At 47.6% G+C, this 24587-nt stretch overlaps 1 protein-coding gene across 2 annotated transcripts in view; it reads right to left on the bottom strand.

The window, feature by feature from the left end:
* Nucleotides 1-294: 294 nt before the first annotated feature.
* itpkca (inositol-trisphosphate 3-kinase Ca) overlaps nucleotides 295-24587 on the bottom strand; it is a 34813-nt gene continuing 10520 nt past the window's right edge. For both annotated transcript variants that reach the window (XM_071338412.1, XM_071338413.1), the window contains exons 5-7: nucleotides 4168-4269; nucleotides 3747-3818; nucleotides 295-3642 (exon numbers count right to left, since the gene is read on the bottom strand). In XM_071338412.1, the coding sequence (XP_071194513.1) occupies nucleotides 3436-3642; nucleotides 3747-3818; nucleotides 4168-4269 (381 nt within the window). In that variant the 3' untranslated portion in view covers nucleotides 295-3435. The remainder of the gene's footprint in view (nucleotides 3643-3746; nucleotides 3819-4167; nucleotides 4270-24587) is intronic.

Raw genomic sequence — 24587 nt, 5'->3', positions numbered from 1 at the left:
TGTTGATCAAGGTCTGGCCCTGTGAGGAACGTGGAGATCTGGGATTGCTGTGACAACATGCTGAGTGAAATTAGGCTGGGCTTGGCCAGGTGTTTTGCTAAAGCGTGGGGCGACATCCTGTCCGTCTTCAGCGGCAGCAACGCCCTCATCTCTTACCAAAGTTAACTAGCATTATTTTTCATTTAGAACCAGTTACAAACAAATATATTTTTGTACAGCAACCTCTTCAGTATGCCTTTGTCATAGCAGCTGACTGAAACTGGTGTGAGCCTGACAAATAACACAGGACAGCAATTATCGCAAGACAAGAGTTGGTCCACATTTTAATGGCTTCCATTTGAGTAGCCTGGTCTAAGAAACCAGTTGCAGACATTGCTCAAAATATCACAGTTGTTCAACTCAGTTCCAGGACATCTTAATCTGCCAATTTGATGAACTGCTACTCACATAATAATACTAAATCCATCAACACACTTATAGTTGTACATTAGGCCTTTGCCTTCATATCTTAGTTGTACTGTATAGCAAAGGTGGGGGGGGGGGACCATAACAGTCTCATCAATAGAAAAGTATTTGTGCAGTGGCACTTTGTGCAAGTGAAGAACTCCTTGTCGGATTATATTTAGGATATTTAAGATTCACAAATGCTGTCATTGTTTCAGCCTGCAGGATACCCCACTAGGCTCTATGCCTGGAAGCATGTTGTTTGGGTCCTATATTGCCCTCTAAAGTCACACATTCTTACAGGATAACTAGACTGTTTCTCTCTCAAAGAAGGGGATAAATGTGTGGTGCAAAACAAAGGAGTTGATTGCCGACTTCAGGAAGCAGGGATTACGCCCCACTCCATATCAACAACACTGCAGTGGAGTCAGCAGCTTCAGGTTCCTCTGCGTCCACATCACAGAGAACCTCACAGTGACAGACAACACCACAGCCCTGGTCAAGGTGCAACTGCGCCTCTACTTTCTCAGGTGGCTGAAGAAAATCGGCACGCTCCCCCGGGTCCTCTCCTAATTCTACCGCAGCAACATTGACAGCATCCTGACCGGCTGCATCCCGGCTTGGTACAGAAACTGCTCCATTCACGACCGCAAGGCCCTTCAGAGGGGGGAGAAGACTGCCCAGTACATCACTGGAACCGTGCTCCCCACCATACAGGACAAGGACCCCGCTCAGCCCAGCCATGGACTATTCACTCCGTTACCGTCTGTTCCCGGACCACCATCTCAGAGACAGTTCTTTACCCACAAGCCAACAGACTACTTAACTCTTGAACCAGGACTGACTGCCGGAATAACAGACTCCCTGCACCCTATCACACATGGACTCACACACATGCACACACACACCTACTGCACAATGTCTATTTATTATTGCACAATTCCCTGGCACATGTAAATTCACAATTTGTCCGAGTGCCGCTTTGAATTATATTTATGGCCCCAAATGTTTTTCTTCGCTTAATTTCTATTGTCGTGAGCTGAACCTGCAAGTAAGTATTTCGTTGCACTATGTACGGTGCATTCAGAAAGTATTCAGAACCCTTTCCTTTTTACACATTTTGTTACGTTACAGCATTATTCAAAAATGTATTAAATAAAATGTTTTTCCATCATTAATCTACATGCTATACCCCATGATGACACATTTACTAAATAAAAAAATACCTTATTTACATAAGTATTCAGACCCTTTGCTAGGAGACTCGAAATAGAGCTCAGGTGCATCCTGTTTCCATTGATCATCCTTGAGATGTTTCTACAACTTGATTGAAGTCCACCTGTGGTAAATTCAATTGATTGGATATTATTTGGAAAGGCACACACCTGTTTATATAAGGTCCCACAGTTGACAGTGCATGTCAGAGCAAAGCAATGAGGTCGAAGGTATTGTCAGGGAAGTGCACAAGAACCCGATGGTCACTCTGACAGAGCCCAAGAGTTCCTCTGTGGAGATGAGAGAACCTTCCGGAAGGACAACCATCACCGCAGCACTCAACCAATCAGGTCTTTATGGTAGTGGCCTGAACGAAGCCACTCCTCAGTAAAAGGCACATGATAGGCCACTTGGAGTTTGCCAAAAGGCACCTAAAGGACTCTCAGACCATGAGAAACAAGATTATCCGGTCTGATGAAACCAAGATTGAACTCATTGGCCTGAATGCCAAGTGTCACGTCTGGAGGAAACCTGGCAAGGTGAAGCATGGTGGCGGCAACATCATGCTGTGGGGATGTTTTTCAGCGGCAGGGACTGGGAGACTAGTCAGGATCGAGGGAAAGATTAACAGAGCAAAGTACAGAGAGATCCTTGATGAAAGCCTGCTCCAGAGCGCTCAGGACTGGGAGCGAAGGTTCAGGACAACGACCCGAAACACACAGCCAAGACAACGCAGGAGTGGCTTCGGGACAAGTCTCTGAATGTCCTTGAGTGGCCCAGCCAGAGCCCGGACTTGAACCAAATCGATCTCTGGAGAGACCTGAAAATAGCTGTGCAGTGATGCTCTCCATCCAACCTGACAGAGCTTGAGAAGATCTGCAGAGAAGAATGGGAGAAACTCCCCAAATACAGGTGTGCCAAGCTTGTAGAGTCATACCCAAGAAGACTCGAGGCTGTAATCGCTGCCAAAGGTACTTCAAAGTACTGAGTAAAGGGTCTGAATACTCATGTAAATGTGATATCAGTTTTAATTTTTATAAATTTGCAAATAATTCTAAAAGCTTGTTTTTGCTTTGACATTAGGGGGTATTGTGTGTAGATTTATGAGGGAAAAAAATATTGAATCCATTTTAGAATAAGGCTGTAATGTAACAGAATGTGGAAAAAGGTCAAGGGGCCTGCATACTTCCCGAATGCACTGTATATCATGAGTATATGAATAATAAACAAACTTGAAGGCAGTGTTCATTAACACAGTTCGCAGAGGTTTTACTAGGTTTTATGAGTCCTCTATTAATATTAAGGGCCACTCCATTATGTGGAGCATAATAGTATAGTATCAACATTAATTGTTTAGGTCCTACAGCCCTCAAACCTGGAGTAAGAAACACTTAGAGCTGATGATTATTAAGTACAATTGTAATAGAACAAAATGGCGGAATTTGTTTGGGGGGGATTATGTGGAAGATGATAAAAGGGCAGTGTTTCATTTTGCATTGCTGTTGTATAGTTCTTCTGAGGAACTAGTGCTACTATTTTCCTTTGTCCACCACATACACCTCTGTTCCTCTCCCATTGCCTTCATTATAGCCACAGACGGTAGTCCAGTACCCCCTAAACCCCAACACAGAATCCGAGTCCAATATGTGAACAATCTCTCGTTTGTCAAAACTCTCAGGTAAAAGCTGAAATGGCCATTCGGATTTGGTTCAGGTGGGAAAGGGTGTTTTGGTTGGGATGAGGTCCTGTGTCAGTCATTCAATTGTGAGGTTCAGTTCAGGTGAGATGCAGCATATCGGTCAGGACATCAATGAGGTTATCCAGCCCCCAAAGGTACCCATCCTCTCGGTTGCCCTCTATCCAGGGGGTGCGGTGGTCCAGGGTGAGAGGCGGCGGCAGGGGGACAGTCCTCCCAAAATCAATCATCCATACTCCTGTTTTCCCTGTACTGTCATGCACAAATAGTAGGGAGCTGCCCACCACCTGCAGAGAGAAACAGATGTTAGTGTGCACCTCGCCATTCAGAGACCAGCATCAAGACATGCAAAGCATGCATTATACCATGAACGCAGTGGAAAACGGCTTACCTCATGTGTTCTGAAGAAGATGGATGCCTCCAACACCAGTCGAAGATCCTTCATTCGTCTCAGATATCCCTTCTGAAAGAGAAGAGAAAGAGAACTATAATCCTGAGAGAGGAAGATAAAGGTAAAGGGGGTAAGATTAAAGCTGGAATATATACTTGGTAAAACTGCCACGTCCATTTGCGATATTACAAAAAAAGAAGTTACTCCAAACAACAAACACTTTTCCCCCCGTTGATATCACTGCACATCATTATTTGCGCAATAGAACAACAGAGAAGTTACTGCAAATATTTTTGACCACAATGCTGGATGCTCTGCTCTTCTGTTTAATTAACAAAAAAACAAATAGACGGCCGGGGCGAACAGTGGCTCTGTTTCACCTTAAGCAAATTTCAGCTTTAAGAGAAAGAGAAACACTCACCAGAATTAGGGTGTTGCAACCCACAAAGTCCTGCAGTGCCTGCATCACCTCTTCTCTGCTCTTGGTCCTTTTAAAGTTTGTGTTGCACACACCATCAGCCTTCTACACAAGGATTTAACAATGGTTTAGACATGCGTGCACAAACGGGTAACTTTATATATACAAGTCTTTTGGCTACACATCCTCAGGGAATGACATTTAGGTCTGAAATGTCCAACAGGCAAGTCCGGAGTATTTTTGGCATGCCCGAAGATTATAGTCACAAAATGTGAAAATAGTTTACATGCAACAACAAAAACACCGTAACACGGTCACAAACAGTTTTACTGGCTTGCTAACATTGGACCTGCAACTTTTGCAGCGCATGAGATGCTTTTATTCATTTCAACAAAACCTGGAGGTGAGCAGGTCAGCTCCATAAAATCCTAAAATACTTGCGCTGCCCGAACATATAACTAAACTCTGGTTCCATTTTCAAGACCGACGCGCAGCTCACGCTAGAGAGCAATAAGACAGTGGCTCAAGCTAGAGAACAATAAGACAGTGGCTCACGCTAGAGAGCAATAAGACAGTGGCTCACGCTGGATAGCAATAAGACAGTGGCTCAAGCTAGAGAGCAATAAGACAGTGGCTCACGCTGGAGAGCAATAAGACAGTGGCTCACGCTAGAGAGCAATAAGACAGTGGCTCACGCTGGAGAGCAATAAGACAGTGGCTCAAGCTAGAGAGCAATAAGACAGTGGCTCACGCTAGAGAGCAATAAGACAGTGGCTCACGCTGGAGAGCAATAAGACAGTGGCTCACGCTGGATAGCAATAAGACAGTGGCTCACGCTGGATAGCAATAAGACAGTGGCTCACGCTGGATAGCAATAAGACAGTGGCTCACGCTGGAGAGCAATAAGACAGTGGCTCACGCTGGATAGCAATAAGACAGTGGCTCACGCTGGAGAGCAATAAGACAGTGGCTCACGCTGGAGAGCAATAAGACAGTGGCTCACGCTAGAGAGCAATAAGACAGTGGCTCACGCTGGAGAGCAATAAGACAGTGGCTCACGCTAGAGAGCAATAAGACAGTGGCTCACGCTGGATAGCAATAAGACAGTGGCTCACGCTGGATAGCAATAAGACAGTGGCTCACGCTGGATAGCAATAAGACAGTGGCTCACGCTGGATAGCAATAAGACAGTGGCTCACGCTGGAGAGCAATAAGACAGTGGCTCACGCTGGATAGCAATAAGACAGTGGCTCACGCTGGATAGCAATAAGACAGTGGCTCACGCTGGATAGCAATAAGACAGTGGCTCACGCTGGATAGCAATAAGACAGTGGCTCACGCTGGAGAGCAATAAGACAGTGGCTCACGCTGGATAGCAATAAGACAGTGGCTCACGCTGGATAGCAATAAGACAGTGGCTCACGCTGGAGAGCAATAAGACAGTGGCTCACGCTAGAGAGCAATAAGACAGTGGCTCACGCTGGATAGCAATAAGACAGTGGCTCACGCTGGATAGCAATAAGACAGTGGCTCACGCTGGAGAGCAATAAGACAGTGGCTCACGCTGGAGAGCAATAAGACAGTGGCTCACGCTAGAGAGCAATAAGACAGTGGCTCACGCTGGAGAACAATAAGACAGTGGCTCACGCTGGAGAGCAATAAGACAGTGGCTCACGCTAGAGAGCAATAAGACAGTGGCTCACGCTGGAGAGCAATAAGACAGTGGCTCACGCTAGAGAGCAATAAGACAGTGGCTCACGCTGGAGAGCAATAAGACAGTGGCTCACGCTGGAGAGCAATAAGACAGTGGCTCACGCTGGATAGCAATAAGACAGTGGCTCACGCTAGAGAGCAATAAGACAGTGGCTCACGCTAGAGAGCAATAAGACAGTGGCTCACGCTAGAGAGCAATAAGACAGTGGCTCACGCTGGATAGCAATAAGACAGTGGCTCACGCTGGAGAGCAATAAGACAGTGGCTCACGCTGGAGAGCAATAAGACAGTGGCTCACGCTGGATAGCAATAAGACAGTGGCTCACGCTGGAGAGCAATAAGACAGTGGCTCACGCTGGAGAGCAATAAGACAGTGGCTCACGCTGGATAGCAATAAGACAGTGGCTCACGCTGGATAGCAATAAGACAGTGGCTCACGCTGGATAGCAATAAGACAGTGGCTCACGCTGGATAGCAATAAGACAGTGGCTCACGCTGGATAGCAATAAGACAGTGGCTCACGCTGGATAGCAATAAGACAGTGGCTCACGCTAGAGAGCAATAAGACAGTGGCTCATGCTGGATAGCAATAAGACAGTGGCTCACGCTGGATAGCAATAAGACAGTGGCTCACGCTGGATAGCAATAAGACAGTGGCTCACGCTGGAGAGCAATAAGACAGTGGCTCACGCTAGAGAACAATAAGACAGTGGCTCAAGCTAGAGAACAATAAGACAGTGGCTCACGCTAGAGAGCAATAAGACAGTGGCTCAAGCTAGAGAACAATAAGACAGTGGCTCAAGCTAGAGAACAATAAGACAGTGGCTCACGCTAGAGAGCAATAAGACAGTGGCTCACGCTGGATAGCAATAAGACAGTGGCTCAAGCTAGAGAGCAATAAGACAGTGGCTCACGCTAGAGAGCAATAAGACAGTGGCTCACGCTAGAGAGCAATAAGACAGTGGCTCACGCTGGAGAGCAATAAGACAGTGGCTCACGGTGGAGAGCAATAAGACAGTGGCTCAAGCTAGAGAGCAATAAGACAGTGGCTCACGCTGGATAGCAATAAGACAGTGGCTCACGCTGGAGAGCAATAAGACAGTGGCTCACGCTGGATAGCAATAAGACAGTGGCTCACGCTGGAGAGCAATAAGACAGTGGCTCACGCTAGAGAGCAATAAGACAGTGGCTCACGCTGGATAGCAATAAGACAGTGGCTCACGCTGGATAGCAATAAGACAGTGGCTCACGCTAGAGAGCAATAAGACAGTGGCTCACGCTGGATAGCAATAAGACAGTGGCTCACGCTGGAGAGCAATAAGACAGTGGCTCACGCTGGATAGCAATAAGACAGTGGCTCACGCTGGATAGCAATAAGACAGTGGCTCACGCTGGAGAGCAATAAGACAGTGGCTCACGCTGGATAGCAATAAGACAGTGGCTCACGCTGGATAGCAATAAGACAGTGGCTCACGCTGGATAGCAATAAGACAGTGGCTCACGCTGGATAGCAATAAGACAGTGGCTCACGCTAGAGAGCAATAAGACAGTGGCTCATGCTGGATAGCAATAAGACAGTGGCTCACGCTGGATAGCAATAAGACAGTGGCTCACGCTGGATAGCAATAAGACAGTGGCTCACGCTGGAGAGCAATAAGACAGTGGCTCACGCTGGAGAGCAATAAGACAGTGGCTCACGCTGGATAGCAATAAGACAGTGGCTCACGCTAGAGAGCAATAAGACAGTGGCTCACGCTGGATAGCAATAAGACAGTGGCTCACGCTGGATAGCAATAAGACAGTGGCTCACGCTGGATAGCAATAAGACAGTGGCTCACGCTGGATAGAAATAAGACAGTGGCTCACGCTGGATAGCAATAAGACAGTGGCTCACGCTGGAGAGCAATAAGACAGTGGCTCACGCTGGATAGCAATAAGACAGTGGCTCAAGCTAGAGAGCAATAAGACAGTGGCTCACGCTGGATAGCAATAAGACAGTGGCTCACGCTGGAGAGCAATAAGACAGTGGCTCACGCTGGATAGCAATAAGACAGTGGCTCACGCTGGAGAGCAATAAGACAGTGGCTCACGCTAGAGAGCAATAAGACAGTGGCTCACGCTGGATAGCAATAAGACAGTGGCTCACGCTGGATAGCAATAAGACAGTGGCTCACGCTAGAGAGCAATAAGACAGTGGCTCACGCTGGATAGCAATAAGACAGTGGCTCACGCTGGAGAGCAATAAGACAGTGGCTCACGCTGGATAGCAATAAGACAGTGGCTCACGCTGGATAGCAATAAGACAGTGGCTCACGCTGGAGAGCAATAAGACAGTGGCTCACGCTGGATAGCAATAAGACAGTGGCTCACGCTGGATAGCAATAAGACAGTGGCTCACGCTGGATAGCAATAAGACAGTGGCTCACGCTGGATAGCAATAAGACAGTGGCTCACGCTAGAGAGCAATAAGACAGTGGCTCATGCTGGATAGCAATAAGACAGTGGCTCACGCTGGATAGCAATAAGACAGTGGCTCACGCTGGATAGCAATAAGACAGTGGCTCACGCTGGAGAGCAATAAGACAGTGGCTCACGCTGGAGAGCAATAAGACAGTGGCTCACGCTGGATAGCAATAAGACAGTGGCTCACGCTAGAGAGCAATAAGACAGTGGCTCACGCTGGATAGCAATAAGACAGTGGCTCACGCTGGATAGCAATAAGACAGTGGCTCACGCTGGATAGCAATAAGACAGTGGCTCACGCTGGATAGAAATAAGACAGTGGCTCACGCTGGATAGCAATAAGACAGTGGCTCACGCTGGAGAGCAATAAGACAGTGGCTCACGCTGGATAGCAATAAGACAGTGGCTCACGCTGGAGAGCAATAAGACAGTGGCTCACGCTGGAGAGCAATAAGACAGTGGCTCACGCTGGATAGCAATAAGACAGTGGCTCACGCTGGATAGCAATAAGACAGTGGCTCACGCTGGATAGCAATAAGACAGTGGCTCACGCTGGATAGCAATAAGACAGTGGCTCACGCTGGATAGCAATAAGACAGTGGCTCACGCTGGATAGCAATAAGACAGTGGCTCACGCTAGAGAGCAATAAGACAGTGGCTCATGCTGGATAGCAATAAGACAGTGGCTCACGCTGGATAGCAATAAGACAGTGGCTCACGCTGGATAGCAATAAGACAGTGGCTCACGCTGGAGAGCAATAAGACAGTGGCTCACGCTAGAGAACAATAAGACAGTGGCTCAAGCTAGAGAACAATAAGACAGTGGCTCACGCTAGAGAGCAATAAGACAGTGGCTCAAGCTAGAGAACAATAAGACAGTGGCTCAAGCTAGAGAACAATAAGACAGTGGCTCACGCTAGAGAGCAATAAGACAGTGGCTCACGCTGGATAGCAATAAGACAGTGGCTCAAGCTAGAGAGCAATAAGACAGTGGCTCACGCTAGAGAGCAATAAGACAGTGGCTCACGCTAGAGAGCAATAAGACAGTGGCTCACGCTGGAGAGCAATAAGACAGTGGCTCACGGTGGAGAGCAATAAGACAGTGGCTCAAGCTAGAGAGCAATAAGACAGTGGCTCACGCTGGATAGCAATAAGACAGTGGCTCACGCTGGAGAGCAATAAGACAGTGGCTCACGCTGGATAGCAATAAGACAGTGGCTCACGCTGGAGAGCAATAAGACAGTGGCTCACGCTAGAGAGCAATAAGACAGTGGCTCACGCTGGATAGCAATAAGACAGTGGCTCACGCTGGATAGCAATAAGACAGTGGCTCACGCTAGAGAGCAATAAGACAGTGGCTCACGCTGGATAGCAATAAGACAGTGGCTCACGCTGGAGAGCAATAAGACAGTGGCTCACGCTGGATAGCAATAAGACAGTGGCTCACGCTGGATAGCAATAAGACAGTGGCTCACGCTGGAGAGCAATAAGACAGTGGCTCACGCTGGATAGCAATAAGACAGTGGCTCACGCTGGATAGCAATAAGACAGTGGCTCACGCTGGATAGCAATAAGACAGTGGCTCACGCTGGATAGCAATAAGACAGTGGCTCACGCTAGAGAGCAATAAGACAGTGGCTCATGCTGGATAGCAATAAGACAGTGGCTCACGCTGGATAGCAATAAGACAGTGGCTCACGCTGGATAGCAATAAGACAGTGGCTCACGCTGGAGAGCAATAAGACAGTGGCTCACGCTGGAGAGCAATAAGACAGTGGCTCACGCTGGATAGCAATAAGACAGTGGCTCACGCTAGAGAGCAATAAGACAGTGGCTCACGCTGGATAGCAATAAGACAGTGGCTCACGCTGGATAGCAATAAGACAGTGGCTCACGCTGGATAGCAATAAGACAGTGGCTCACGCTGGATAGAAATAAGACAGTGGCTCACGCTGGATAGCAATAAGACAGTGGCTCACGCTGGAGAGCAATAAGACAGTGGCTCACGCTGGATAGCAATAAGACAGTGGCTCACGCTGGAGAGCAATAAGACAGTGGCTCACGCTGGATAGCAATAAGACAGTGGCTCACGCTGGAGAGCAATAAGACAGTGGCTCACGCTGGAGAGCAATAAGACAGTGGCTCACGCTGGAGAGCAATAAGACAGTGGCTCACGCTGGAGAGCAATAAGACAGTGGCTCACGCTAGAGAGCAATAAGACAGTGGCTCACGCTGGAGAGCAATAAGACAGTGGCTCACGCTGGAGAGCAATAAGACAGTGGCTCACGCTGGATAGCAATAAGACAGTGGCTCACGCTGGAGAGCAATAAGACAGTGGCTCACGCTGGATAGCAATAAGACAGTGGCTCACGCTGGAGAGCAATAAGACAGTGGCTCACGCTGGAGAGCAATAAGACAGTGGCTCACGCTGGATAGCAATAAGACAGTGGCTCACGCTGGAGAGCAATAAGACAGTGGCTCACGCTGGATAGCAATAAGACAGTGGCTCACGCTGGATAGCAATAAGACAGTGGCTCACGCTGGAGAGCAATAAGACAGTGGCTCACGCTGGATAGCAATAAGACAGTGGCTCACGCTGGAGAGCAATAAGACAGTGGCTCACGCTGGATAGCAATAAGACAGTGGCTCACGCTGGAGAGCAATAAGACAGTGGCTCACGCTGGAGAGCAATAAGACAGTGGCTCACGCTAGAGAGCAATAAGACAGTGGCTCACGCTGGAGAGCAATAAGACAGTGGCTCACGGTGGAGAGCAATAAGACAGTGGCTCACGCTAGAGAGCAATAAGACAGTGGCTCACGCTGGAGAGCAATAAGACAGTGGCTCACGCTGGAGAGCAATAAGACAGTGGCTCACGCTGGAGAGCAATAAGACAGTGGCTCACGCTGGAGAGCAATAAGACAGTGGCTCACGCTGGAGAGCAATAAGACAGTGGCTCACGCTGGAGAGCAATAAGACAGTGGCTCACGCTGGATAGCAATAAGACAGTGGCTCACGCTGGAGAGCAATAAGACAGTGGCTCACGCTGGAGAGCAATAAGACAGTGGCTCACGCTAGAGAACAATAAGACAGTGGCTCACGCTGGATAGCAATAAGACAGTGGCTCACGCTGGATAGCAATAAGACAGTGGCTCACGCTGGAGAGCAATAAGACAGTGGCTCACGCTAGAGAGCAATAAGACAGTGGCTCACGCTGGAGAACAATAAGACAGTGGCTCACGCTGGAGAGCAATAAGACAGTGGCTCACGCTGGAGAACAATAAGACAGTGGCTCACGCTGGAGAGCAATAAGACAGTGGCTCACGCTGGAGAGCAATAAGACAGTGGCTCACGGTGGAGAGCAATAAGACAGTGGCTCACGGTGGAGAGCAATAAGACAGTGGCTCACGCTGGAGAGCAATAAGACAGTGGCTCACGGTGGAGAGCAATAAGACAGTGGCTCACGCTGGAGAGCAATAAGACAGTGGCTCACGCTGGAGAACAATAAGACAGTGGCTCACGCTGGAGAACAATAAGACAGTGGCTCACGCTGGAGAGCAATAAGACAGTGGCTCACGCAGGAGAGCAATAAGACAGTGGCTCACGGTGGAGAGCAATAAGACAGTGGCTCACGCTGGAGAGCAATAAGACAGTGGCTCACGCTGGAGAGCAATAAGACAGTGGCTCACGCTGGATAGCAATAAGACAGTGGCTCACGCTGGATAGCAATAAGACAGTGGCTCACGCTAGAGAGCAATAAGACAGTGGCTCACGCTGGATAGCAATAAGACAGTGGATCACGCTGGATAGCAATAAGACAGTGGCTCACGCTAGAGAGCAATAAGACAGTGGCTCACGCTGGAGAGCAATAAGACAGTGGCTCACGCTAGAGAGCAATAAGACAGTGGCTCACGCTGGAGAGCAATAAGACAGTGGCTCACGCTGGAGAGCAATAAGACAGTGGCTCACGCTAGAGAGCAATAAGACAGTGGCTCACGCTGGAGAGCAATAAGACAGTGGCTCACGCTGGAGAGCAATAAGACAGTGGCTCACGCTGGAGAGCAATAAGACAGTGGCTCACGCTAGAGAGCAATAAGACAGTGGCTCACGCTGGAGAACAATAAGACAGTGGCTCACGCTAGAGAGCAATAAGACAGTGGCTCACGCTGGAGAGCAATAAGACAGTGGCTCACGCTAGAGAGCAATAAGACAGTGGCTCACGCTGGAGAGCAATAAGACAGTGGCTCACGCTAGATAGCAATAAGACAGTGGCTCACGCTGGAGAGCAATAAGACAGTGGCTCACGGTGGAGAGCAATAAGACAGTGGCTCACGGTGGAGAGCAATAAGACAGTGGCTCACGGTGGAGAGCAATAAGACAGTGGCTCACGGTGGAGAGCAATAAGACAGTGGCTCACGCTGGAGAGCAATAAGACAGTGGCTCACGCTGGAGAGCAATAAGACAGTGGCTCACGCTGGAGAGCAATAAGACAGTGGCTCACTCTGGAGAGCAATAAGACAGTGGCTCACGCTGGAGAGCAATAAGACAGTGGCTCACGCTAGAGAGCAATAAGACAGTGGCTCACGCTGGAGAACAATAAGACAGTGGCTCACGCTGGAGAACAATAAGACAGTGGCTCACGCTAGAGAGCAATAAGACAGTGGCTCACGCTGGATAGCAATAAGACAGTGGCTCACGCTGGAGAGCAATACGACAGTGGCTCACGCTGGAGAGCAATAAGACAGTGGCTCACGCTGGAGAGCAATAAGACAGTGGCTCACGCTGGAGAGCAATAAGACAGTGGCTCACGCTGGAGAGCAATAAGACAGTGGCTCACGCTGGATAGCAATAAGACAGTGGCTCACGCTGGATAGCAATAAGACAGTGGCTCACGCTAGAGAGCAATAAGACAGTGGCTCACGCTAGAGAGCAATAAGACAGTGGCTCACGCTGGATAGCAATAAGACAGTGGCTCACGCTGGAGAGCAATAAGACAGTGGCTCACGCTGGAGAGCAATAAGACAGTGGCTCACGCTGGATAGCAATAAGACAGTGGCTCACGCTGGATAGCAATAAGACAGTGGCTCACGCTGGAGAGCAATAAGACAGTGGCTCACGCTGGATAGCAATAAGACAGTGGCTCACGCTGGATAGCAATAAGACAGTGGCTCACGCTGGATAGCAATAAGACAGTGGCTCACGCTGGATAGCAATAAGACAGTGGCTCACGCTAGAGAGCAATAAGACAGTGGCTCACGCTAGAGAGCAATAAGACAGTGGCTCACGCTGGATAGCAATAAGACAGTGGCTCACGCTAGAGAGCAATAAGACAGTGGCTCACGCTAGAGAGCAATAAGACAGTGGCTCACGCTGGATAGCAATAAGACAGTGGCTCACGCTGGAGAGCAATAAGACAGTGGCTCACGCTGGAGAGCAATAAGACAGTGGCTCACGCTGGATAGCAATAAGACAGTGGCTCACGCTGGATAGCAATAAGACAGTGGCTCACGCTGGAGAGCAATAAGACAGTGGCTCACGCTGGATAGCAATAAGACAGTGGCTCACGCTGGATAGCAATAAGACAGTGGCTCACGCTGGATAGCAATAAGACAGTGGCTCACGCTGGATAGCAATAAGACAGTGGCTCACGCTAGAGAGCAATAAGACAGTGGCTCATGCTGGATAGCAATAAGACAGTGGCTCACGCTGGATAGCAATAAGACAGTGGCTCACGCTGGATAGCAATAAGACAGTGGCTCACGCTGGAGAGCAATAAGACAGTGGCTCACGCTAGAGAACAATAAGACAGTGGCTCAAGCTAGAGAACAATAAGACAGTGGCTCACGCTAGAGAACAATAAGACAGTGGCTCACGCTAGAGAGCAATAAGACAGTGGCTCACGCTGGATAGCAATAAGACAGTGGCTCAAGCTAGAGAGCAATAAGACAGTGGCTCACGCTAGAGAACAATAAGACAGTGGCTCAAGCTAGAGAACAATAAGACAGTGGCTCAAGCTAGAGAACAATAAGACAGTGGCTCAAGCTAGAGAACAATAAGACAGTGGCTCAAGCTAGAGAGCAATAAGACAGTGGCTCAAGCTAGAGAACAATAAGACAGTGGCTCAAGCTAGAGAACAATAAGACAGTGGCTCACGCTAGAGAGCAATAAGACAGTGGCTCACGCTGGAGAGCAATAAGACAGTGGCTCACGCTGGAGAACAATAAGACAGTGGCTCAAGCTAGAGAGCAATAAGACAGTGGCTCACGCTGGATAGCAATAAGACAGTGGCTCACGCTAGAGAGCAATAAGACAGTGGCTCACGCTAGAGAGCAATAAGACAGTGGCTCACGCTAGAGAGCAATAAGACAGTGGCTCACGCTGGAGAGCAATAAGACAGTGGCTCACGGTGGAGAGCAATAAGACAGTGGCTCAAGCTAGAGAGCAATAAGACAGTGGCTCACGCTGGAGAGCAATAAGACAGTGGCTCACGCTGGATAGCAATAAGACAGTGGCTCACGCTGGATAGCAATAAGACAGTGGCTCACGCTGGATAGCAATAAGACAGTGGCTCACGCTGGAGAGCAATAAGACAGTGGCTCACGCTGGATAGCAATAAGACAGTGGCTCACGCTGGAGAGCAATAAGACAGTGGCTCACGCTAGAGAGCAATAAGACAGTGGCTCACGCTGGATAGCAATAAGACAGTGGCTCACGCTGGATAGCAATAAGACAGTGGCTCACGCTAGAGAGCAATAAGACAGTGGCTCACGCTGGATAGCAATAAGACAGTGGCTCACGCTGGAGAGCAATAAGACAGTGGCTCACGCTGGATAGCAATAAGACAGTGGCTCACGCTGGATAGCAATAAGACAGTGGCTCACGCTGGAGAGCAATAAGACAGTGGCTCACGCTGGATAGCAATAAGACAGTGGCTCACGCTGGATAGCAATAAGACAGTGGCTCACGCTGGATAGCAATAAGACAGTGGCTCACGCTGGATAGCAATAAGACAGTGGCTCACGCTAGAGAGCAATAAGACAGTGGCTCATGCTGGATAGCAATAAGACAGTGGCTCACGCTGGATAGCAATAAGACAGTGGCTCACGCTGGATAGCAATAAGACAGTGGCTCACGCTGGAGAGCAATAAGACAGTGGCTCACGCTGGAGAGCAATAAGACAGTGGCTCACGCTGGATAGCAATAAGACAGTGGCTCACGCTAGAGAGCAATAAGACAGTGGCTCACGCTGGATAGCAATAAGACAGTGGCTCACGCTGGATAGCAATAAGACAGTGGCTCACGCTGGATAGCAATAAGACAGTGGCTCACGCTGGATAGCAATAAGACAGTGGCTCACGCTGGATAGCAATAAGACAGTGGCTCACGCTGGATAGAAATAAGACAGTGGCTCACGCTGGATAGCAATAAGACAGTGGCTCACGCTGGAGAGCAATAAGACAGTGGCTCACGCTGGATAGCAATAAGACAGTGGCTCACGCTAGAGAGCAATAAGACAGTGGCTCACGCTGGATAGCAATAAGACAGTGGCTCACGGTGGAGAGCAATAAGACAGTGGCTCACGCTGGAGAGCAATAAGACAGTGGCTCACGCTGGAGAGCAATAAGACAGTGGCTCACGCTGGATAGCAATAAGACAGTGGCTCACGCTAGAGAGCAATAAGACAGTGGCTCACGCTGGATAGCAATAAGACAGTGGCTCACGCTAGAGAGCAATAAGACAGTGGCTCACGCTGGATAGCAATAAGACAGTGGCTCACGCTAGAGAACAATAAGACAGTGGCTCACGCTGGATAGCAATAAGACAGTGGCTCACGCTAGAGAGCAATAAGACAGTGGCTCACGCTGGAGAGCAATAAGACAGTGGCTCACGCTGGATAGCAATAAGACAGTGGCTCACGCTAGAGAGCAATAAGACAGTGGCTCACGCTGGATAGCAATAAGACAGTGGCTCACGCTAGAGAGCAATAAGACAGTGGCTCACGCTGGATAGCAATAAGACAGTGGCTCACGCTAGAGAGCAATAAGACAGTGGCTCACGCTGGATAGCAATAAGACAGTGGCTCACGCTGGAGAGCAATAAGACAGTGGCTCACGCTGGATAGCAATAAGACAGTGGCTCACGCTAGAGAGCAATAAGACAGTGGCTCACGCTGGAGAGCAATAAGACAGTGGCTCACGCTGGAGAGCAATAAGACAGTGGCTCACGCTAGAGAGCAATAAGACAGTGGCTCACGCTGGAGAGCAATAAGACAGTGGCTCACGCTAGAGAGCAATAAGACAGTGGCTCACGCTAGAGAGCAATAAGACAGTGGCTCACGCTGGAGAGCAATAAGACAGTGGCTCACGCTAGAGAGCAATAAGACAGTGGCTCACGCTAGATAGCAATAAGACAGTGGCTCACGCTGGAGAGCAATAAGACAGTGGCTCACGCTAGAGAGCAATAAGACAGTGGCTCACGCTAGATAGCAATAAGACAGTGGCTCACGCTGTATAGCAATAAGACAGTGGCTCACGCTGGAGAGCAATAAGACAGTGGCTCACGCTGGAGAGCAATAAGACAGTGGCTCACGCTGGATAGCAATAAGACAGTGGCTCACGCTGGAGAGCAATAAGACAGTGGCTCACGCTAGAGAGCAATAAGACAGTGGCTCACGCTAGAGAGCAATAAGACAGTGGCTCACGCTGGAGAACAATAAGACAGTGGCTCACGCTGGAGAGCAATAAGACAGTGGCTCACGCTGGAGAACAATAAGACAGTGGCTCACGCTGGAGAGCAATAAGACAGTGGCTCACGCTGGAGAGCAATAAGACAGTGGCTCACGGTGGAGAGCAATAAGACAGTGGCTCACGGTGGAGAGCAATAAGACAGTGGCTCACGCTGGAGAGCAATAAGACAGTGGCTCACGGTGGAGAGCAATAAGACAGTGGCTCACGCTGGAGAGCAATAAGACAGTGGCTCACGCTGGAGAACAATAAGACAGTGGCTCACGCTGGAGAACAATAAGACAGTGGCTCACGCTGGAGAGCAATAAGACAGTGGCTCACGCTGGAGAGCAATAAGACAGTGGCTCACGGTGGAGAGCAATAAGACAGTGGCTCACGCTGGAGAGCAATAAGACAGTGGCTCACGCTGGAGAGCAATAAGACAGTGGCTCACGCTGGAGAGCAATAAGACAGTGGCTCACGCTGGAGAGCAATAAGACAGTGGCTCACGCTGGAGAGCAATAAGACAGTGGCTCACGCTGGAGAGCAATAAGACAGTGGCTCACGCTGGATAGCAATAAGACAGTGGCTCACGCTGGATAGCAATAAGACAGTGGCTCACGCTAGAGAGCAATAAGACAGTGGCTCACGCTGGAGAGCAATAAGACAGTGGCTCACGCTAGAGAGCAATAAGACAGTGGCTCACGCTAGAGAGCAATAAGACAGTGGCTCACGCTGGAGAGCAATAAGACAGTGGCTCACGCTGGAGAGCAATAAGACAGTGGCTCACGCTGGAGAGCAATAAGACAGTGGCTCACGCTGGAGAGCAATAAGACAGTGGCTCACGCTAGAGAGCAATAAGACAGTGGCTCACGCTGGAGAGCAATAAGACAGTGGCTCACGCTGGAGAGCAATAAGACAGTGGCTCACGCTGGAGAGCAATAAGACAGTGGCTCACGCTAGAGAGCAATAAGACAGTGGCTCACGCTGGAGAACAATAAGACAGTGGCTCACGCTAGAGAGCAATAAGACAGTGGCTCAAGCTAGAGAGCAATAAGACAGTGGCTCACGCTAGAGAGCAATAAGACAGTGGCTCACGCTGGAGAGCAATAAGACAGTGGCTCACGCTAGAGAGCAATAAGACAGTGGCTCACGCTGGAGAACAATAAGACAGTGGCTCACGCTAGAGAGCAATAAGACAGTGGCTCACGCTGGATAGCAATAAGACAGTGGCTCACGCTAGAGAGCAATAAGACAGTGGCTCACGCTGGAGAGCAATAAGACAGTGGCTCACGCTAGAGAGCAATAAGACAGTGGCTCACGCTGGAGAGCAATAAGACAGTGGCTCACGCTAGATAGCAATAAGACAGTGGCTCACGCTGGAGAGCAATAAGACAGTGGCTCACGGTGGAGAGCAATAAGACAGTGGCTCACGGTGGAGAGCAATAAGACAGTGGCTCACGGTGGAGAGCAATAAGACAGTGGCTCACGGTGGAGAGCAATAAGACAGTGGCTCACGCTGGAGAGCAATAAGACAGTGGCTCACGCTGGAGAGCAATAAGACAGTGGCTCACGCTGGAGAGCAATAAGACAGTGGCTCACGCTGGATAGCAATAAGACAGTGGCTCACGCTGGAGAGCAATAAGACAGTGGCTCACGCTGGAGAGCAATAAGACAGTGGCTCACGCTGGAGAGCAATAAGACAGTGGCTCACGCTAGAGAGCAATAAGACAGTGGCTCACGCTGGAGAACAATAAGACAGTGGCTCACGCTGGAGAACAATAAGACAGTGGCTCACGCTGGAGAGCAATAAGACAGTGGCTCACGCTGGAGAGCAATAAGACAGTGGCTCACGCTGGAGAGCAATAAGACAGTGGCTCACGCTGGAGAACAATAAGACAGTGGCTCACGCTAGAGAGCAATAAGACAGTGGCTCACGCTGGAGAGCAATAAGACAGTGGCTCACGCTGGAGAGCAATAAGACAGTGGCTCACGCTGGAGAGCAATAAGACAGTGGCTCACGCTGGAGAGCAATAAGACAGTGGCTCACGCTGGAGAGCAATAAGACAGTGGCTCACGCTGGAGAGCAATAAGACAGTGGCTCACGCTGGATAGCAATAAGACAGTGGCTCACGCTGGATAGCAATAAGACAGTGGCTCACGCTGGATAGCAATAAGACAGTGGCTCACGCTGGATAGCAATAAGACAGTGGCTTTTACCATTTAGAAATGAATGCATTTTGAATTTGTCATAAGTATTTGGACAAATTCACTTAAATGTATATTAAAGTAGTCAAAAGTTTCATATTTTGGTCACATATTCCTAGCTGGATGCATTTAATGGATGCATTTGCAGTTTGTTTTGGTTGTGCTTCAGATTATGTTGTGCTCAATAGAAATGAATTGTAAATAATGTATTGTGACATTTTGGAGTTAATTTTATTGTAAATAAGAATAGAATATGTTTCTGAACACCTGCACTAATGTGGATGCTACCATGATTACGGATAATCATGAATGAATCATGAATAATGAGTGCGAAAGACCAATAGCATTGTGGTAACGTACAGGGACTCAAGTCCTTTTGTTCTCCCGATCTGTAATATCTCACCATCAAATGCCGACCACATGACCTCCAGAGATCATTTTCTTTGGTCATCATCACTGTCGTGTATATTCCCCCCCAAGCAGACACCACGACGGCTCTCAGGGAACTACACTGGACTATGTGCAAACTGGATTAGACATTCGAGCCCAAACGGGTAACTTTATATACACTGGTCTTTAGGCTACACATCCTCAGGGAATGACATTTAGGTCTGGAAACCGCATATCCTGAGGCCGCATGTATTGCAGCTGGGGACTTTAACAAAGGAAATCTGAGTAAAACGCTACCGAAATTCTGTCAACATCTCCTGGGCTATACTCACAAACTCGTGATCATTGCTACAGCTACAAGGCCCTCCCCCGCCCTCTCTTCGGAAAATCATATCACACCTATAGGCAGAAACTTCCAACAGGAAGCACCCGTGGTAAGGACTGTTTAACATTGGTCTGACCAATTGGACTCTATGCTTCAAGATTGTTTTGATCACGCGGACTGGAACATTTTCCCGGGTCGCCTCTGAGAATAGTATCGACGTATACACTGGGTTCATCAGGAAGTGCATAGAGGATGTTGTTGCCACTGTGACGATTACAACTTATCCAAACCAACAACCCTGGACAGACGGCAGCATTCCATCTAGAGGCAAAACGACACGAGAAATGTGGCAGGAACTCCAGACAATCATGTATTATAAAGGGAAAGCCAGCCACCTCGGACACCGACGCCGCGCTCCCGGATAAGCTAAACACCTTTGCCTGCTTCGAGGAAAACATGGAGCCCCCAACGCGGGCCCCCTCCACTAACGAGGACGGTGTGCTCTCGTTCTCCTTGCCTGACGTGAGTAAGTCATTTAAGCATTTTAACCCTCGCAAGACTGCCGGCCCAGACGGCATCTCAAGATGTTCCTGTACCAAAGACGGCGAAGGTAACTGAACTAAATGACTATCGCCCCGTAGCACTCACTTCTATCATCACGAAGTGCTTCAAGAGGCTAGTTAAGGATATCACCTCCATCTTACCCGACAACCTACAATTCGCATACCACCTCAACAGATCCACGGACGACACAATCGCCATTGCACAGCACACTGCCCTATCCCACCTGGACAATATAAATACCTATGTAATAATGCTGTTCATTGACTACAGCTCAACCTTCAATCACCATATTTCCCTCCAAGCTCATCACTAAGCTCAGGGGCCTGGGTCTGAACCCATCCCTGTGGAACTGGGTCCTGGGCCCAGACTCACAGAAAACACTTTTTACGCAAAAAAAATTAAGAAGCTTCTTAAGAAAAAGATAGGATATTGTTGATGAATTGCACTTAAACTAAGATTTAATGATTTTCTTATGAACTTCTCAAATCATTTCTTAACCATCTTCTTAGCTAGCAATGGCAATCATTTTAGCATATTTGTACTGAGATGACTGTTCTGAAACATGTTCTTGGGTTTATAATAATCTATACTGAAACTTTCAGACAAAGTTTGTGGGTGAATGTTCAATTACTTTCATGACCTTATTGTCTCACTGCCCTGAGTTGAAGGGTTTAGCTATACTGGAATAAAGAACAAATCCAAGAACTTGATTTTCAATCATCTAACTTAACTTCTTGTTTAAGGAGAAACATAAGAAATAGTTCAAGAACATTTCCAATAACCTTTTTAAAGAATAGAAACTTCTGGACTTCCTGAAGAGCTGACCCCAAGTGGTGAAGGTAGGCACCAGTGAGAGCATCATGTCGTGCTGTATCACCGCCTGGTACAGCAATTGGGGCTCCCGAGTGGCACAGCGGTCTAAGGCACTGCATCTCAGTGCTTGAGGCGTCACTACAGACATCCTGGTTCGATTCCAGGCTGTATCACAACTGACCATGATTGGGAGTCCCATAGGGCGCCGCAACATTGGCCCAGCGTCGTCTGGGTATGGCCGGTGTTCCTAACTGACATGCCTAGTTAAATAAAAAATACAAATTGCACCGTCCTCAACCGCAGGGCTCTCCAGAGGGTGGTGCGATCAGCCCAAAGCATCATCAAAGCACACTGCCTTCCCTCCAGGACATCTACAACACCCAGTGTCACATGAAGGCCAAGAAGATCATCAAAAGACCTCAGCCACCAGAGCCACGGCCTGTTCACCTCACTACCATCTAGAAGGTGGAGACAGTACAGGTGCATCAAAGTTGGGATCAAGAGAATGATAAACAGCTTCATCTCCAGGCGATCAGACTGTTAAACATTGACCACTAGCCGGGCCTACGCCCAGTACACTACCCTGAACCTTGGTCACTGTTACTAGCCTGCTACCACCCGGTACTTTACCCTGCACCTTCGAGACGGCTATGCCCTATAGTCATTGAACACTGTTCACTTTAATAAATGTTCACATACCATTTTACCCACTTTATATGTATATACTGTATTCTAGTCATGGCTCACTCTAAAAACTACTGCACACCTTTTATATAAATATACTGTCCATATTATCTCTACAGTGCCTTCAGAAAGTATTCCTACCCCTAGACTTAATCCATATTTTGCTGTGTTACATGGAATTCAAAACGGATTCATATAGATTTCTTTCTCACCCATCTACACATAACACCCCATAATGACAAAGTGAAAACATGTTTATACATTTTTGCAAATTTAATGAACATCAAATACAGAAATATCTACTTTACATTAGTATTCACACCCCTGAGTCAATACATGTTAGAATCACCCTTGGCAGGGTTTACAGCCGTGACTCTTTCTGGGGAAGTCTCTAAGAGCTTTGCTCACCTAGATTGTGCAATATTTGCAGACTATTCTTTTAAAATTCTCCAAGCTCTGTCAAGTTTTTTGTTGATCATTGCTAAACAGCCATTTTCATGTCTTGACAGATTTTCCAAGATGATTTAAGTCAAAACTGTAACTAGGCCACTCAGGAACATTCAATGTCATCTTGGTAAGCAACATGTGGCCTTGTGTTTTAGGTTATTGTCCTGCTGAAAGGTAAATTCATCTCACAGTGGCTGGTGGAAAGAAGACTGAACCAAGTTTTCCTCTAGGATTTTGCCTGTGCTGAGATCTATTCAGTTTATTTTTATCCTAAAAAGATAATTTCTTTACCACATTTTTTGCAGTTTTTACTTTAGTGTCTTACTGCAAACAGGATTTGGTATATTTGTATTCTGTACAGCCTTCCTTCTTGTCAGTCATTTAGGTTAGTATTGTGGAGTAACTAAAATATTGTTGATCCATCCTAAGTTCCCCCATCACAGCTATTAAACTAACTGTTTTAAAGTCAAATCAAATCAAGCTTTATTTACACAGCACATTTCAGACATGGAACGCAACACAAGGTGCAACACAAGGAAAAAAACAAATACAAAACAATGAAAATAAACTGAAATATTTACTATACAACAAACATGAGGATAAAAAAAACAAGAATAATACAAACTGAACAACTAAAAGCACCCTAAGGAAAAACAAAGCAGAAAAGGTGTGTTTTAAGATCTCATTTAACTAGGTCCACAGTTTTGTCCCCCCTCGGGTTCTCTGGCAGGCTATTCCAGAGGCTGGGGGCATAGTAACTAAAGGCTGCCTCTCCATGGCTCTTGGTCATAGTCTTTGGGATAGTTAAAAGGCCAGTGCCAGAGGACCTGTGGGACTTACTGGGTACATAACTTAAAAGCCTGTCTGACATATTGGGGTGCCCAATCGCGGATTGATTTAAAAATCAATAGAAGAATCTTAAAATGAATTCTAAAACTCACAGGCAGTCAGTACAGAGACCTTAAAACCAGGCAGTGTGCTCTCCGTCTGGTCTTGCTCAGTACCCGTGTAGCAGCATTCTGTACGTTTGCAGTTGACCAATGGCTTTCTTGGGTAGACCAGACAGGAGAGTATTACAGTAGTCAAGCCTGCTTGTAATAAAAGCATGGATGAGTCTCTCTGTATCAGCCTGAGAGAGAAACAGACACACCTTGGCAACGTTCCTCAGTTGGTAAAAAACTATTTTGGTCACTTTCCTAACATGTGATAGAATTTACACCTAGGTTGGTTTTTTTTACATGGGGTTTTATCTTTATTGCCTGTGAATGAAAATGTGCAGACAAAGATTCTCTCGCTGTGCTTTGGCTCCAACAATATATACCTCGGCCTTGTCTTGATTTAGCTGTAGGAAGTTGAGCCATCCAAGTATTTAAATCACTAATAATACAGTCTAATCATTTATCTGTGGCGCTAAAATCCTCTGGTGACACAGAACTGTAAAGCTGTGTATCAGCGTAGCAGTGAAAATCAATGCTGTGCTGTCTGATAAGCTGTCAAGAAGTAACATATATAAACTGAACAGTACCGGACCAAAAATCAAACCTTGTGGAACGCCACATGATATGTATTTTCTGAGTTATGTTGGTGACAAAGAAAACTCTCGACCGGTTAAATAGGTCCTAAACCAATTTAGAGGCCAACCCACCTCTCCAGTGTGTCCAGAAGGACATCGTGGTCAACAGTGTCGAATGCAGCACTTAAATCCAAGAGTACAAGGACAGAGAGCTGTTTGGCATCTGTGTTGGCTCTAAGATCATATGGAGAATCTAGATTTTCTTCAGAAGAGGTTTCACCATAGCTGTTTTTAGTGCAGTGGGGAAAGTGCCTTTGAACAGGGAGTGATTAATAATAGCTTGCATTTCTTCAGATATGCAATTAAACACTTTTGAAGGTGGTGGGGATAAGATTGAGAAGGCAGGTTAAAGGTTTAAATTGTGATATTTCTTTCCTGAGCATGTCTGTGTCAACCAGGGAAAATAAATCCATAGAGCCTTTGCGTGGTAGGGTAGGGCACAGGTCAAACTCCTATTCAGGTCTTGTTTGACTGATACCCAGCCTAATGGTTCTTATCTCTGAAATATGCAGCAAACTCATC

This window comes from Salvelinus alpinus, chromosome 13, assembly GCF_045679555.1.
Source record: "Salvelinus alpinus chromosome 13, SLU_Salpinus.1, whole genome shotgun sequence".
Classification (NCBI taxonomy): domain Eukaryota; kingdom Metazoa; phylum Chordata; class Actinopteri; order Salmoniformes; family Salmonidae; genus Salvelinus; species Salvelinus alpinus.
Note: the sequence above shows the minus strand (reverse complement) of the source record. Positions and strands in the feature narration are given on the sequence as shown.